This window comes from Dreissena polymorpha, chromosome 11 (assembly GCF_020536995.1).
Source record: "Dreissena polymorpha isolate Duluth1 chromosome 11, UMN_Dpol_1.0, whole genome shotgun sequence".
Taxonomy (NCBI): Eukaryota; Metazoa; Mollusca; class Bivalvia; order Myida; family Dreissenidae; genus Dreissena; species Dreissena polymorpha.
The window spans coordinates 36030205-36049853 of NC_068365.1; the positions used below are offsets into that span (position 1 = coordinate 36030205).

A 19649-nucleotide genomic window follows, 5' to 3' on the forward strand; every position below is an offset into this window, starting at 1 on the left:
ACATTTATTTTACGCAACAGTAACAAATTATGGTCAAACACGCGCTAATTATGTTACAAACACAAGTTATGCATTTAAGATGTCTTTTATGGGTTGTCACAAAGCTCTGATTGAAAAAGACGCGATCAAAGATTAATATTATGTTTTCGAGGAAGAAGAAATTGAAAGCGAAATGTTGCGTCCCTGACAATGGCACATCTGTTTCTTTCAAGTGATATCTCAATTCAGACCATGCTGCAAACTATGACGATGTGAAGGTTGCAGTGAACCTATCTCACTTATCAACGTTCACTCTAATTTCCTTCACAACGGAAGTAACATGGTTGGAATCGTTACAGCACCACAATATTTTCTGACAGAAATGCAGCAGTCCCATCTGAGAGTACAAAACTACACGTGCCAAACAAATTAAGTTCATATTTAAATTTTAAAATGATAAAAAGGAACAATATTATTTAAAGAAATTTAGCCCAAAGACTCCTCTTAGTTCAGCATTATTGTAACTCAGTGGTATAATTATCACTTCACTCATGTCTCATACGAATTATTGTTTTAAAATTAGGGGGATTGTATGCGGTTAGACATGAATTAAGACGTTTAAAAACCATGCGTTTTGGATTGAATATTCCAATGGTGTAACACAAGTTGTAATATTTGTTATATTGTATTCCCGATTGTATTTCCTCTTTGGTAAAGGAGATTGTGCACTTATCTTAAATAAAGGAAGTTTGGATTGTGCCGTGATTGTAACACCTGAGGATGAAGATGGGGGTTTCAATATCAATTTGATAGTTTTTCGATTTAGGAGCACAATAGCTCTGTTTGATATGCGGCTGAACAAAATACATGTACGTTGTCACCTTATATCATAATAAATATTAACATTATTTCCACTAAACATTTCATGTTTAAATAACAGTCGAAAAAATTGTGTTTAGGATCATGTTTAACTGTATAATTCTGTATTTCTATGCAATTGCGGTTTTATAGAAATTCATTATATGTGTTTGTGTACCGACACAAACATCCTTCATTATGTCATAAATTTATGACAGCGTGTGAAAAATTTAAAACGAAACAGCCTTAATTTTCACCCTTCGGGTTGTTTTACAGTCTCAAATTAAACCAATATCATTAACTGTTTTATAATATTATGCACTGGCGCTTTTTGCAAAAATAATCAACCTCTCTTATGGTTACAATACTAAATACTAATTAAGGTCTAAAAGGTTGCACATAAAATGTACAAGTCATATCACTCATTAGGGTAAACAAAAACTGTAACGAGACCACAAAAAATAAAAGGTCAGTAGGCTTTTTAAGATGGAGAACAGCCGCGTCAGGTAGGGTTTGTGTCAATATCTTTGCTAATCGTACTCTAGATTTCATACGACATAATGCCGGCAATAAGGCATGCATAAAGATTGCGATCGGTATATAACGCGTAGCTTTGATTTTTGATAAAGCTTTGACAAAAAAATTCAATTGTTGAAGCAAACGTCAGTGTTAAAGCATACAATGAGTCCGTGTTAAAAAAAATCAATGGTAACATAACTGTCTATGCGTTACCGAACGAACTTATTATTAAATATTATTTCCATGCATAAACAAACGAAAGTATATACCGGATAATAAATATACGTTTCAAGATTAGAAACAAATATGACAAACGTCAGTAGAAGGTATAAGAATGGCACACGTCACTAGCAAAAAATGCAAACGTCATTTGACGAATATATGCAGGCGTTCTAAATAAAGCAAGTGTATATTGAAACGTTCAGATAGGTAAAAATGGTATGCTCAGTGACAACTTCAAGAAATATATTTTAACAAACAAGTTACAATAATCTATTCAGATTTTTTGAAATTATACACGTTCTTAATTATACATTTAGAGCACGTTTTACTCGTTAGAGCATTAACTGCCAATACATTATCACATAAGGTAGAGATTCGTGACAAAATGATCAGGGTTCGTATTCCAGAAGCATATCAAGTTAAATTTTATTCTTATCCTTTAATTGGGAAATTTTCTTAAGCGTTTCATTTCATATTGCAACATATTGGCATCAAGATATACATTAAAATAACATCATTATGCCAATGTTATTTTAGGAATACCAAAAAAACATGTGTTTCCTTATTATGTAAAGAAATACAAAACATTGTAATTTTGAACTTATGTGAAATTATATAAGAAATGACTTTAGATGTTTCTGGAATACCACCCCTGGGCGCGTATTCGCCAACCGATTATTACACTTCATTCTAAAAATAAGAATTTTCTTAAAATGTTAACGTACTGAAAACTACTTGAAGTCAAGTCAAGTGTGGCAATAAGCACCTTTAATTGAATTATTATTCGTTAAAAACAATATGTTAATGATATAAGCACCATTTTGAGCCTATATAAATATATATGTTTGTGTGTGTAATCTCAGAGATATTTTTGTTGAATCTTAGACTATTCTTTATTTGTAAGTCTAAGAACCGGTTGGTGAATACCAGCCCTGAATTCTGTATAAAGGAATAATGAAACTCTAGTAGCACAGATGCATTATCTGAACTTCAATTCGTATTTACATAAATTAGTCATAATTTAAGGCAAGTGACCAATATCTATTACAATTCAGGGTGTGTTTTAGAGTAGCCTGTAAAAATCATCTTATCCTATTGGGAAAAGATAACTTTTAAAGCTAACATATGATACTATATAAAGTTTATGTCAATTTTCAAACGTGTTTCGATAAACGTAGTGATGGTTTCTTCGTTGTATAATTCGACATAAATACATTTAATCTATGAGTAAAACATGCGTTGTGCATATATCCGTGTATGTGTTGTCTATCCATTTGTTATAATATTGTAGTGTATATTAAAATAATTGGGTATTCGTGATAGAAATGTCTCAGTAAAAAGATACAACGACTTATGAACGATGTTTACTTAAGTTTTCATGTTTCGCAGTCTTTAAAGAACGAACTATTCTCACATGCGTTAAATGCATAACCTTAAGTTGAGTAGGTAACATTTAAGTCTTATTACATACTTGAAAATGTTGAGTCGGAACTAGCATGAGGTATCAGATTATTATATGACCATTTAGATTTAATTATTCTGAAAAGTATATAGATCGTGTCCGTACAACCTGTACCGTAACCTGATTTCATCGATACAGTGTCTGTAAACTGGTTAAGTTTAAATGAAATGGACTTATAGATTTTGCCAGTTTATAAACGCTGTAAAAATATGCAAAATGATTTCTTATGGCCAATTTACCGACAAAAATAAAAACTAAACTAATGACAATCGAGTTAATAATACAAACAGCACGATTAGTTATTAAATTGTTGATAAATACGAGTCAGCGTGTTATAATTCTGGCCTAAACCGGTAAAACGACTGCGGTTTCTTCATAGCGTACGGTGAAGTATACATTCTATCCGCACCAAGCGCTCATGATGCCATTTCAGCTCGACTAAAGTCAAATACAGTCTCCCGTTACTGGACGAGAAATGAATGTGAAATTCAGTTTGACATTTGCACATATAGTGGTCAACGTCTCATGATTTGTAGACGTTTTTTAGTCTTGCCGAGGTGAACCTTTAGCAATAAACCAGCATATAGATATATGTAGCTCATTGCATCACAATTAACCTTCATTCAACATTTTCTAGGCGTTCTTAAAAGTTTACGCAAAACGTTATGTCCAAATATATGATAATGGACAGCAGTGTATCGATTTGAACATTAGCTGTTATATCATCGTCTTTCGTGAATATGCTCTGAAGCAAATGCGAGTATATAAACCCAGTAATATAAAATATTTATTGCAAACGTAAAACAGTCTGACATCTCACTGTTACATTCACACGTTTTTATGACAAAATCAGTGCGATAAGTCTGTTACTCCCAAAACCTTCGTATGTCCCTGTGTGCGTACACTTCAGATATTCAGTGAAATTTTTAGTAAGGTAGTTCTGTTTCATTATTTGTATACATCATTGCCCTTGTGTCTGGAGATTTTCTTTGTGCTTAACAAGTGATGGTCACACTGGCGTTCTTGTTGTCAATAAAGGTCATCGTTTGGTAGTTTGTTAATTTAAAAAAAAATCAAAATCGGAATTAAAAATTCAGAAGAAAATAAATGCATATACTTGTATCATTAATATTTTCATACATAAGAATACATTACAACTACATGTACATACATTTTTAAGCGCCCCATTAATTACACAAGAATAGTAACAATCAGTTAAGTGTCGTGATGTTAGTATAGAATCAACTAGAAATCATACCATGTTACACATGCACTTGGATAGCTGTCACCCGAATACTCAACTGACACGTTTTGCACACTTGTAATAGACAAGTTAAAATCAACATAGCCTAATTTGATCTTATGATTAGGGGTAAGTCTGAAACATATTTAATATGCAAAGAAAGCTAATACTATCTAAGAAAGGTGACAGTGTTATGGCACGTACTCGTTTTAGTAGCCAAACATCCACCTTTACGACTTTGTGACTTTAGCATTAACCATAATTTACACAGAAGATGATAAGTTATGTTCACAATGCCATTACCCAATGTTATAATATTAAACAGTGGATGATCATTAGAGCAAGTAAAAAACGAAAATGAGGATTTAATATGTATCTTTCCTAAATCGTTCATGCAATTTCATATAATTGTGAGATTGTGTGTCAATCCACAATCACATATAACCAATTTCTGTAAAACCTAAGCTGTCAAGAAATACTGACTTACTATATTAACCATGATCCTTAACAAAATTGTTTCGCCCGTAATTTAAACATAAATACTTGAGAGGATGGCATGAATATAAAATGAAGTCAATACATTGTATTTATTATTCTAAAAGCTGACTCAGTACATGTCTTGTATTCAGACGCATATCAAACGGAGCGATTGTGCTCCTCAATCGAAAAACAATCAAATGGATTTTTAAACCCCATCTACATCACCCGGTGTTAACATCTCGGCAAAATCCAAACTTTCTTTCTTTAAGATAAGTGAACACTTAACTTTACAAAAGATGATAAACAACAGGCGAAAGAACATAACAAATTACAATGCTTACAACTGTTGTCATCACAATGTAACAGTACATGTAAACCGTAGGGGTTTTTAAGGTCTGAAGGCATGTCGAACCCCCAGATTTTAAAAGAATAATTCATATGAGACATAAGTGAATTGATAATTATACCACCGAGTTAAAATAATGCTGACACATTTTGAGCCTTTGGGCTTATTTGTTTTAAGACAATTCTTCCCTATTATCATTTTTAAAGCGAATATGAACTCAATTAGCACATGTTGGTTTGTACTCTCATGTGGGAGTGTTGTGTAGTAATTAATCCAACCATGTTTCTTCCGGTAAGAAGGAAGTTCGATTGGACTTTGTAAAAAGTTGAATATAGCTTAGTGAGATAGGTTCACTGAAACCTTTGCATCGTCATGGTTTGCGGCAAGGTCTGAATAGAATTACCAATTGAAAAAAACAACATCCGTGTCATTGTCCGGGACATAACATTTCGCTTTCAATTTCTTCTTCCTCGAAAACAAAACATTACTCTTTGAATGCGTCGAGTGCAATCCTTACTTTGTGACAACCCACAATAGACCTCTTTAAATGCACAATTAAATCGTGTTTGCAACATAATCATCGCGTCATTGAACCATAGTAACATAAAGATAACTTATTTACTTTTATTACGTAATCGATGTAGATACATGAGTAAGAAAATATATTTGTGCGTCGAATTGTCAATGTAAGTTCATAAATAATTGATCTGCTTAATCACAATTCTTTGATGTTAATGTATATATTTTCACATCTCATCATCTTAATAAACACAAAAGGTGTATGTAAATTAACATATATACAACATCTTTATTAATACGAGAGCTGCTAAAACGCACTATTAATAACCGAAGCAAGACCTTATCTTATACTTAGAATCACTCTACCATCATGGCGATCATGATAGTTATCGTGTGAATGTATAATCAGTAATAAATAACTGAGCGAATTTGCAACAATAGAAAATATAAAATAACAAAAAATAATACAAAATAATAGTTTGTGTGTTAAGGTGCATATATGGATAGATGTTTATCCAATACACATATATTTGTTAAACCTTGATAAAAGAAAACTGTTCATTGCATTCAATGTTGCATAAGTATACATGTACATACATAAATATTAACACGCTTGCTGCTTACAACAGTCCACGTACTGTCATATACACAAATCATGTCAGTTCAAACATTAAAGACAGAGAACTTCAGTGCAAAAATGCGCCATCCATTTAATAATGTCCTTCTGTGCATACTTACTCATAACCATGGTTTTTTCTTAATTGTAAGGAAATTTAAAATCAAGTAAGGGACAGTTAGTGCGTATTCATGTGTTTTACTTTATGATTATCGTTATGCATTTCCAGACAGAACATGTCGCCCTGTATATTCACGTACAATGTCATGAGCGATAAAAACTAAATACCCTGCCCTGTTCTTGATTTGCACCGCGATACCTATTTTCACTGGCGTATGTGTTCGAAATATAATGCATTTCCAAAATTTGAATTTGCTGTGGCCTTGTTAAAAGTATGACACTATGCATCATTGGAACACATACACAATCAATATATTAAACAGCATTGATTGTTCACTTTACATCCGTGTCTGTATTTGTTGAATCACACCTTATATACGATGGAACTGAGTCACGGAAGTATATTGTGGTTCAATTAAAGTCGCACAAATGTTTTGTTTTGAGGAATAACTAATGTTGATTGTTTATTGCTGCAGATAAATTGACTTGCGCATGAACATGAATAGCTGTCTCTAACATTTCATTCATTTTTCGACTTTTCGCAACGTTTGTAAGGTTGAATTGCAAGTAAAAACACAAATATGCAAGCTACATACATTTAATTACAATACACGTCAATAGGGTTTTAAGGGTCGAATTTTGTTTACAATTGATATGATAACTTGAGTCATACTTTCAGCTAGAAATAAAGCCTTCCCCAGGATATGCGTATGGAGAGCTTAAACATGTAGCTTCATCTGCAGAAGTGCTTCAGCAAACGTGAGGAGACACTTCCTAAAATTATCTGATCCCGAAAGGATTTACGTTATAATTGTTTTGTTTCATAAAATATAACTTCTACGATATCTTAAAACAGAACAAATGAAGTTAAACTTACAATTATAAAGATTATATTCACAAACAAACCGAAGTTAAATACTCAAATATTTGATATGTTCTATATCTTACTAGACCTTTCATGTTTCAATGTAGTATATTTTATCATGCCGCTACGTTGATCTGTCTGAAACAATGTTGCATGCTATTTTTTATATCTGTTCAATAGGAACTAGTTATATCAGTCAATGTTTGGAGGTAGTTCATATTGCTCGGAACGAATTATAAAGCCGTCATTTTAAGTAAAATTGAATCAGATTCAACAAAACAAACAAACAATTACATGCCAAGATGTTATATATTTTATGTACCAAAGCAACATAAACAGCAAAACAAAAAACATGTTTTACAAATATTAAGCGCGACATTATTAACACAACAAGCGTCGAAAATTATATCCATTCCCGCAAAATGCAGCGTCGCAGTGATTATTTTTCACAAGTTCTTATTAAATGTGGGACGTAGAGGTATGATAAACAGAAAAACAGATTACTGCCTGATTGTTTTGTGATATATCAGGCTCGGCACGAAAAAAAATAACAGCTCGGCTAGCCTCGCCTGATATATTACATAACTATCAGGCAGTAACCTGTTATTCTCTATGTATCGAAACAATATTATTTTTGTGTAATACAACCGTCACTGATATTATTTTGGTGAAATAAAACCGTTGTTGATTTATTGTATTGAAATACAACCGTTAATTATTTTATCTGGGAAAAACAGCCAGTACTGATTGGTTTGGTTGAAGTAAAAAATGTTTCTGCTAAAATTTTGGAGACAAACAACTGTTCCGGATATTAAGTTGTTTTAATACAACCATTAATTAACAATTGTGTTGTAATGAAACCGTCGCCAATGTTACTCTAGTGTAAAACAACTGTTGTATTTTTATAATTTCGGTGGAATACAAGCGTTACTAATATAATGTTGGTGATTTTTTTTATAAATGAAGTTGCTATCGTCAGTATATAAACAAGTAGGGTATTTACACGTATTGTGTTTGTAAAATCATACGTGTGTGTCCATTCAAACATTTAAACATAAACATGAACTCGTCCATATAAAAATTAATAATTTATCAAATGGCCGTTTCACTAACAAAATTTGGAAAATGACCTCGTCCAAATAAAGATTGATAATTTATCAAATGGCCGTTTCACTATCAAATTTTGGAAGGGCAACTCGATTTAAATGGTTAATTTTAAAATGTATTTTATATACATTTCTTTATAAAAAAACATAAGTAAACACAAAAATCAACATGCGTATCGTGAATAATTACATTAATAAATGTGAAACAATATTAACATTGATTTATAATTGTTACTGTAACTTTAATTACACAGTCAGTTGCTACTAAATGTAATTACCTGTGAGTAATGTTGTTTAAAAAACGACATTCACACCGCAGATTTTCTGTTTAAATTTTTCTAATCGAATCTTACCACAGAAACAGTTGGAAATTGCACGTTTATTCACATCTTATGTTCAACATAATAAGTGTATCCAAACCTCCGCATACAGATATCACTGATTCCGAGCATACCTCTTAAAAATATCTGCAAACACAAGTGCTTATGGTCCAATAAATATATTTAATTATTATGTTCGGTTTTTGTTTGTGTTTTTCCCTATTAATTTTGCCTACTACACATAATATATACAAAGTCAAATTACGTACTGAAATGCACTGGGTTAACACATATACAATTCAATAATGAATGTGCGTGTGTTTACCCATAACCGATATACGTGCGGTCACGGTTAAACGATAAACTTATAGTATCAGAACAGGGATAAACTCGTGGCAACGGATAGCCGCCAAACATGTGATTACATATAGTTATTGTTACAGATAACCGACATTCTTTCTGTAACATATGACTGATAAACTTGTGGCTGCAGATAATCGATTGACTTATGGCTGGATACTACTGAAAGACTTGAGCTTGAATGTAATAGATGAACTAGTGGTTTACGGACGTATGGTAACTTGTAACCGACAGACTAGTGTTTACAAATCACCGTATCACGATTAACGTGTAACGTATAACTGATAAACTTGAAGTTACTGAGAACAAATCGCTACAATGAGTTTGGTATTGTTGTTGGTGCCACCAACAAGTCAATTATCTCAGCATAGTGTTTATCCTCTTCCCCCGCAACTGTTTCGACCTCTGAAGAATCTTGAAGAACTTTGAATGTTGAACACTTGAAAGTAAGTCATTCGTATATAAATCATTTAAACAGATATATGGAAGGAATATCATATTTGATGTCAAATACTATTTTATAAACGAATTTCATGATTTATATTCTGTAAATATGCATTAACACATATGAAAATACATGCATTTACACATTTGACATTACATGCGTTTATAAAATTTATAAGCGCGTGCATGTGTAATAAAACACTATAGATTTTATATACGAGCCACGATGAACGTAACACGATTAATAGGTTAGCACATACTTAAGAACTACTAGACGCGTCTTTACTGCAAAAACAAATATCAAACCTTATGAACAGCATTTGAAACGCTGCTAGTGTCGCTTTGCCCAAGTTGACCATTTCCTGATAAAGAACATAATGTTCCAACAATCTAAGTAAAACATCAATCAAACATCTGATATGGACAAACTCAACATCGTAAACCGCTTGTTCTAAAATGTTTAACGATTCCAATATATGCGTCTATGAAGTTAATCTAAAAAGGCATATACTATATATAATTTACTACGTAAAAGTAGCAAACTGAAGTCATTAACAAAAGTTGAACGATTGCATAAACAAACGTGAAACTATACGATTTACAGCCTAACCTTGAGACGCTGTAGGAGGTTCATGTTCCAAAACTCCGACTGCAGTAATGTACATCTGATCTATGAATATATTTTGCCGAGTTTAAAAGACATACATAATAACACACTTTTCAATTTAAAAAACGTGTTCGTGCAAACTATCAATGCGATTTTACACTGTAAATAACGATGCAATTGTTTAAGAATATATACAAATGATCAAAATCCAAAAGCATTATTGGAAAGGAAATTCCTACAAGTCCTCTCTAGTCTGTTACTTAAGGAAATTGACCAATTGCCCTACAATACAAAACAATAATAACACATAAAACATGATTAAGGTTGCGGTCACCACCTTGAAATGGTTAATTAAAAGAGCTGTAGGTTTAAAATGATTAAATGACAGGTCGACCCTCACAAGTAGCCCAGAATTGATCATTTACATACTCCATCAAAATTAATGCATCAACCAGTAATCAAAAGTATTACCTTCATTTCGTGTCCTTCGTTTACATACTAGTAGTGCAACATTTCTGAAACATACATGCGGTACAATATTTTCAAATAACACATACGATAAAAATACACGTTTTTAATGGCTTAATTGAAATATACGTTTCTTAAACGGTATATAGCATGTTTAACCTCAATATTTAATCATTATGAAAATACAGAAGGAATAATACCTTTTGTTTGCCACAGAGTTATCTGAAAAATGAAATAAGTAAACAACGATATATAGGATGGACGTGTTCCTAAAACCAAGTATTTAACGGCGTAGAGAACGACATACAGCCATACATCACAACATTATACCGTTACATGTTTGCAGTATAAGCTTTTTTTTAAAATTGGAACTGTTTATGCGGACCATCTTAAAATATTTCGATATATATTCGTTAAATACATTACAAATACCTCGCATTTTCCGTTTTCTGCAAACGCATACAAGTACTGTTGTTGCGAGGAACGTTAACGCTCCACAGCCAGCACCAATTAGCGGTAGCAGCACATCCGAGTTGTGTGTGGTGACAGAGCTGGCAGCTATTCAATAGATGTTCATGTTTTTACACACCTTCTTGCGATATTTAAAGTTGTTTTATATATTGTATGTAGATATATATAATGTATACAATACATTGCAAAATATGGTAAGTTGCCTTGTAGGTTCTATACTGTAGCCCGATAAATGCGTTTCTTCCATTCATCTATCCATCAATAAGAATAAGATATCAACGTGAAACGCAATGCACCAGCAAAAGAGAAAGCGTATAATTGCCATCGCTCCATTAATAATGGCAAGCATCAAAGGTAATTACACTCGCTGGACTTACAGTGTTATTCATAATAGTTTTTTAATGAACAACTGATTGACACAATGTGAATCACTCAATTTTCATAAAATAAACTTTTCTACTTGTCTGCGTAGTTACGTACAGTAATAACGGTTATAAATTTAACAAATACGTGTATATATACATATTGCTTGGCAGACATCTGTAACTCGCTGGATCTACAGTGTTATTCATAAATATGTCTTTGTTAATGCACACCCGATTGGAACTATGTGAAGCCATTAATTTTCATAAAGTAAACTGTTTTCTGTTCTGCTTATCTACTAACCGTTATAAAGGTTATCAAATAAAACATACGTGTATTATATGCATATTGTTTCCCAGACTGAAATCAAGCTTACGCTTTTAATATTAAAATGAGCATCGCTCTGTGAAAATAGGGTTAAAAGCACGTGCGTAAGGTGTCGTCCCAGATTAGCCTGTGCAGTCCAAATAGGCTAATCAGGGACGAAACTTTCGGCCGAAACTGGATTTTTGCTAAGAAGAGAACTTCTGTAAGCGAAAAAAATCATAAAAGCGGAAAGTGCCGTCCCTGATTAGCCTGTGCGGACTGCACATGCTTATCTGAGATGGCACTTCACGCACATGTATAAAACCCCTTGATCGAAGAGCGTGGCCCAAATTTGTGAACTTGTATAAATTATCTCGAGCTTAGTTTAAGGTGTTTACATCATACACATATTAAAACAACACCTTTTTGATGTTTTGATACATACAAATATCTACAATGTTTGCATTGTTACATACCAAAATTGAAACTTTTTTTAATTGGTGTAAGTTCATTAAGAGTATATCTAGCTTCAGAAACTGATATATTGAAAATCCTTATGTCAATAGCATTTAATATAGTAGCAGCAACATAAATTTAATCTACGTCCCATTAAAAAAATACAGAAATAAGTCATGAAGTTATGTAAGATAAATATGAAACACTTACATTCAACATTTAAATGGAATGAATGTTCAGAGAAACCGTCGATGGAATGATTAAACGAATCTGTGATCGAATATCGTAACTTGCAGGTATAATTGCCAGCGTTCTCCCTTCTGACATCTGTCCAATATATTGTGTTGTGGCTCTCTGACCACTTGTCGTCTCCTTGTCTCATCCACGTTACCAACGTGTTTATGTTTTGCTGTGTACATGTTACGTTGAACGAATCGTTCTCCTTGACATCATACTTGTCATTGAAAGCAAACGTTGGCTTATCTGGAAATATAACTAAAACTTAGTTTATCTGTATTAATTATATTATATAGAATGATTAAAGAAATAATAATGTCGACATCATCTAAGCAGCAGTCATATTGCATCCGTTTGAGTTTTACCAGATTAGCATAATGATGCCGTGTAGAAATATCATTGAGGTAGTCATGGATTCTTAAATTTTAGTGATAATATTTTTTTCCTCAATAGTGAAGCATATATTAAATCTACAATGGAATGTTGATTAAGTTATAACTCACGTAAAACAATCAGATTTAGATGTTTGCACTTCAATCCATGCTCCGGAACACCAACTGCTGGTATCAAAAGGTTCTTGGCGCAGCAGGTGATTATCGTGTTGTGTAACGTGCCAACATTACGGATTTGCAATACGTTATGTTCTGTCGTACTATTCAACAGTTTCCAATCAATCTGAGGTGATGGTTTTCCTGAACTAGTACAGTAAAAGTCATAGTCTTTTTCCTCGATGATGTTGATACTCTTTAGAATGTGATTACCGCTGTAACTTATGGTAGGTGCCGTTGGTGGTGCTAATACATAATTATGTTAAAATAAAAATAGTTATTATACATGTGTTATAATAAAAATATACGTTTCCAACACGGATGCATAACAATATATTGTCAAACAAAACTTATGAAATAAAGCAGGTAATAAAATACTTTCCTTTCAAAAAGTATTGAAATATAAATAAATCTTACTGAGAATTTCCAAATTTAGATCACTTTCGTTTCTCCCATATCGCTCGTTGTTGTCTGAGGCTTTCATTTGATTCTCCAATGTGCATGTGAATATCCCATCGCTATTGCGGCTAATGTTCGTAAAGTTAAGCCACGCCCCATTTGTTTGTGAGCGTTTATTGTACCAAGTTACTGTGGCCAAGGGGTTGCTGTCTCCCCAGCACTCTACGGCGATGTTTTTTCCTTCTATTATACTTACAGTGGTTGAGTTAATGAATTGTCCTCCTACTTTGAAAATGGGTTTGTCTGGTCCATCTGAAAACCCGTGCCGTTTTAACAAATGACATCTATTGTTACGCATTTGGGACATTTATGTGCAGGCGTTTTAAACAAATTAACTGTTTGACAAAATGTACAAGTTTTTTTTTTTCGTAGTACATCATTGAATGCAGCCAATAGAATGCTACTAAATCAAAATTTCTAGCTAGATGGCTTGCTAAGCTGACCAATAACACGAAGGTATACTTACATAACACTTGTAGTCGTGTCCTCTCTGCATAAAAAGGGCTTTTATCCTCTATTTTATATGCCGAACAGTAAATGTTCCATCCATGGTGTTTTCTTTCGGGAACAAAACTTAGTGTACTGTTGACGCCCGCTCTTGCTATTGCCAGTGTTTGAGTTAGCGCGTTAGAGCGAACATGTGTATGACCATTGTCAATGTCCCACGTGAACCATGCCACAGCAGCGTCTGAACGTTGACACGTGATATTGAACGCTATCCCAGCAATAACAGTGCATCCTCTCTGGCACGGAGTCAGTGTAAGCACAACGCCATCTGACGAACTTATAAAGACACCTTTAAAAGACAATTATTAAAACTTAGTTTAAATTTGATTTTTACATGACAATTTACAAATGAAACACATTGAGTTTTGTGTATAATTATTTTAATGTTGATTGTACTAAACTGTTTATTACTTATTTTATATGTTTTGATTTCGTGAATAATTTTGAACGAAGTACAATATCAACCTATTTTTTGTCTTGACCATTCAAATGCCACTGCTGCAGCGTTATTGCTTTGACGACGGAAGTCCGTCTATACTTAAGGAAGAGGTGAAGGAGGCAGTTTATAGTCGAAAGGCAGAAAAATTGCCGGATGTGGACAACGTCCTTTCCGAGCTGTTTAATCAAGGAGGAGAAGCAATTACCTCAACAATGACGACACTATTCCAAAATATATGAGAGGAGAACATCTTGCCAAAGGAGTATACCCAGTCATTTGTAAACCCCCTACTGAACAAGGGCAACCTCAACTTGTGCAAGAATAATCGCACCATTAGCCTCATCAGTCATCCTAGCAAAGTCATACTACGCATCATCCTCAATCGTTTGAATAGTAAGCTTGAAGAACTGCTTAAACAAGAGCAATCTGGATTGAGCGGAGCACAGTGGAACAGATTATCAACTGAACTCTTCATTGAAAAACATCTGCAACATTAACGTGAGCTCTACCAAAAATTCATCGCCTTAAAAGAAGCTTTTGCTCGCGTGTGGCATGATGGCTTATGGTCTGGTATGAGAGGAATCAACACTGACGAAGGGCTAGTTCAAATCATTCAAGTAGTCTACGGAAACGACATCAGCGCAGTACTTCTTAATGGAAAGCAGAGGGGGGATTTTTCAGGATATCAGTGGGAGTCCGTCATGGATGTCTGCTCCCGTCCTGTTTTACCCTTTCCTTGAGAAGATAATGCAGGGTAATGTCCTAGAAGAGTGCTCTATATCTTCTACACGGCGCAAAAAATCTACGAGTGCATTAGGAGAATGAGTGTAACACTTGTTGGTCCACACGAACCCCTACTGGCGACCGTCAAACGACAAAATATGGTCTGGTTTGGACACGTCACCAGGCACGAATCTCTGTGCAAGATTGTTCTTCATGAGCATGCTAGAGGGAGGTCGACGTCCTGCGGCAAGACCGGTCAAGGGAATGATGATGATGATGATGATGATGCTATTGATTTGTTTTGTTGTGTCTGTTTGTATAATATGTTGACATCGAATTTATCAGAATGTTTATGTCCTGCTGGCATAAGTAAAGATCATTGTAATATGCAGTTTAGTGTTTTTGTTTTAGATAAAAGATTTAATAAAGGACTTCATAGCCAAGTGTTTTTCCTGCAGTTCTAAGTGTTGCAATATTTAATGCAAAAATCAATTTTAGTGTTTAAAGTTGTGTTTATCTAAAATTGCCATTCAAATGTCCCTGTAATTGAACACAAATTGTTAACGCCAAACATAGAAAGATGAATATTCCCAACAAATAAATTATGGACATTGCTTTGGGATCAGTAACTATTAATAATTTTTACACATCCTGACGTTTTATTTATGTAGCGTAAAGTAAAGATGCAACACATCTTTATTTAAATAGTTTCACCTTTTATCCAAATAAAGAATACACAACAAATAATTCCAAACATTATGACAACTTTTTTGTGTGTTTATCTCACGTTCCCAAAACTTTTTTACAGTACTGAAATAATGACTAAATGACAGGCATATATCTTTCCTTATTCCGATGATTGTTAATATCATTACAAGGAATTAATTTAATGCATCAAATAGATCGAAGTAACACGATGCAAAGCCCCTCTTTAAAAACTCGTATTATTGAAGACATGGAGCTTGATATTTTGTGGTTGTTGTCGGTCGGGCGTTTTTTAAATGTATAAGTTTCTATCGATGATCATAATTAATTGTAAACATGAAAACATAAGTATTGTATTAAAGGCAAGATACGTGTTGTGTTTACAAAACTAGGCAATCAATGTAACAATATTACACCGAGAACCGAACATAACAATAATCAACACAAAAATAGTAAGTTAATCGTTTGCAATTGACATAAAAATCTCCATCGACAATGTGCATTTAAAAGTTCTTAATTGTTAGCAATTAATAATAATGTAATATCGTGTACGGGTAGTCGCATGCACAGTTAACTATATAACATTGAAATCAAAGTACTAACAGTACTGGTGTGACGATGCTTTGAAGAGGATGGATATAAAGGCATCAATTTAAGTTTATCTACATCACCACAATTGTGTATGTGGTTGCGAAAAAAACAAACTGGGGTACACAACTTCTGGGAACGAAAACATTATGCCAACAAAAATTGGGGTACGAAACCAAATTTTGTTAAAAAAAATTGGGTAAGAACACAAATTTGGGTACGAAAAAAATTTGGGTACGAAAATAAAATTGGGTACGAAAAAAAATTGTGTACGAAACATTTTGGGTATGGAAAATAATGGGGCAACGGGGAAGTAATACCTGTGGGGAACTTGACCCACAATCGCACAGGTTGGCCCTTTCCGACAAACATCGGATAAGTACCTCGAAGGCAATAGTATGAATACACATTTCGGCAGCGGAAATGCGGGCCTACCTATGCGCGTCAAAATGTAAGCGAAATATGTAAACAAAGCGGTAGCCGTTCATGAATGTTTGCATTAACGAAGAAAATCGTGTATTGATGAAAGTTGTTTTAAGAAATGTGCAGAAAATATATTAAATAAGCAATGGCGATATTTTTCTAAGCCACATAATTGTTAATAGTTTGATATCACAATATGAAAATGAAAGTAGAACTGTCAAAAATGACAACCTGTCAACGAGTTGTTTTTGCTGGCACGAGAGGGCTATAACACTCAATGTGTTCACATTTTTACCATAGGCTTTGTCAATGACCTTTATAGTATAGGAGGCTTTGTTATTATTTATTGTTATCATGTAACTGCATGGTTGTGTATATGTTTAGAATACACAAAGCATAAATAATGATATCATTATACTGATTGAGCTTATAATAATCTGAGAACTATAGCCACGTCAATTAAGGACTTAAAATACAATTTTTTGTCCTGATTTCATGAAGACTTGACCATGCATGTCCTAGATTTCAAAATTAAGGCCCTGGTCTGACACATTGGTAACATTAACGTTAAACTGTTACCAGGCGTCTGAAATTAGTTTTTATTGAACTATGTAAGGAAATCTAAATCAGGCACTGATTTGACTTACTTTTTAGTTTGGTTGCTCTGTAGGGATCCAACAATTTCAGAATCTTCATAAAAGCCTAGTGGTAGAGTGTCGACTTTGATTGCAGGAGGTTGCGCTGCGGGTTTGATCCCCAAAAGCGACATTGAAAAGTAGCCAACTTTGTTATCTACGTGACTGCTAAACCTGATATACTATGATAATGTAAATTTTCTCTCACATGATGGTCATCAGTTATATTATATAAAAACTCACAGCAGTAGTAAACAATTGGACAATTATTAATGAACGCATCTTTCATTTGTCTTTGACACTTTGATTTTTACATGGCCTAGATTTAAATATGTGACTTGACTTAACCAGCACTCTTGTAACAGAGCTTTAGCTTAAATGTACCATTGGAGATAACATTAATCTTGATTTGCTATTAGAGAAGTGTGAAAAGTTTTAAGGGTGTGACAAGTAAGCAAAAATGGGTCATTACCGAGAGGCCACAACTGATCTATGACTGTTTTAAAACAAGAAAAATCAGTGCCCGATTTAGATTTCATTATATAGTTTAATAAAAATTAATTTCAGAAGACTGGTAACAGTTAATGTTACCAATGTGTCAGACCAGGGCCTTGATTTTGAAATCGAGGACATGCATGGTCAGATTATGTCATTAAAGAGTATACATTTTTGTAAAACACAAACAAATGTAAACATGTATCATTAACGAATGTAGATGTTATAAATAGCAAAATGCACTAAGTCAGAAGGCATTTGACTTGTCTGCATTGCTGGTGCGTTGGCACACCAGGTGGATCTGTTGCAATGGTTTGATGGACTGCTTGGATGTGTTGTTACATTAAATACAGTAAATCAAACTGTATTTTTTCAAATATGTTTGCATCTAGTATACTTATATTGATAATATTTACAAAATTAATGTATATGAATGATAAACTTGACTGAAATCATTTAAATGATTCTGAAATCATGACAGTACTTTATACTGATAATTATTTAATTATGTTGCTTGATACAATCATGTACATCTATATCAAATGAGATCATGCTGTAACTTTAGTGATGAATTTCAGTGATTAAATTAAATCCAAAATGTAAGTCACTCCCATCTCTCTCCCGCAGCGCGCATACCTAAAGGTCCTGCTGTGTACCTATCCAGATCGAGATCCAGATCCAAAAATATTATACATAATTATGTATCATGTTGTTTAGAGGGGATAATTTTCCCTCTGTTGTATCATTGTATTTTTTTACTTCTTTAATCAATGTGTTTAAAGATATATAAACATAGCTCCAGCGTCAGAGCTTCAGGCAATGAATATTTCACCCCCTGAATTTTTTACATTCAATACAAATATTTGTTAAGTAGTATCTGTACACATTGGTAGATTAAATTTGTACATTACATATTATTTTTTAGTGTTAAAAAGATATATTACAAATGTTCATGCTAGATGAATTAAGAGCCTTAGTCAAGCGGTATTTAAACATTTTTAAATGGTAAAATGTTCTGAAATGTACGCATTTTCTCTTGAGCACTGGCCAGATATAAAATGTATACCATTTAACCACTTTTACAAAATGGCAAATTGTATGCAGAACAGTTCATTTTATTCAATGGTTGAATGAAATACTATAGAAAAAAAATGACATCCTTTTCACATGAAAATTTAACTTTCACAGTCATGGAAAAAGAGCCTGCACAGCACAGATCAAAAATACTTTTTATTTGTGGATCACCCCATATCTTGATACTCTATGTGCATAAATATCTCAAGTCTTCGTAAAATCAGGACAAACAATTGTATTTTATGTATTTATTGACCATGCGGGGCGGAATATCACGGTCCAGGGCATTACTGTGTAGGAAATTCCCAACGGTAACAAAACAGTTACCAAACAATTACGGGATTAAAAATGTATAATAACCTCCCTGGTTTGGTATATAGGTATATAAATTGAGAAACATATATCTGTTAAGTTCCCCTACTGGTCGTTCGCCAAGTCCATTTGCAAAGCATCATAATCACCATTTTGCAACATACAGAAAATATTTATGAGCATGTCCTATATGTTCTTTGATAATTGATGATTATGATGATAATCATAAATTCCAAAATATGTATTTAACGAAGCGGATACCGGTTCCATATACGGAGGGGTTACATCTACCAATATTTTCTCTTACGTTACAAATGTGTATGTCATAAGATCGCATGTTTATATATTTTTTGTAAGCGATAACAAGACATACA

At 33.4% G+C, this 19649-nt stretch overlaps 1 protein-coding gene across 1 annotated transcript in view; it reads right to left on the reverse strand.

The window, feature by feature from the left end:
• The window catches only part of LOC127850069 (roundabout homolog 1-like), a 71511-nt gene that overhangs the window by 24932 nt on the left and 26930 nt on the right, over positions 1 to 19649 (reverse strand). Inside the window, exon 6 of the mRNA XM_052382813.1 lies at positions 13841 to 14170. Within this exon, the coding sequence (XP_052238773.1) occupies positions 13841 to 14170 (330 nt within the window). The remainder of the gene's footprint in view (positions 1 to 13840; positions 14171 to 19649) is intronic.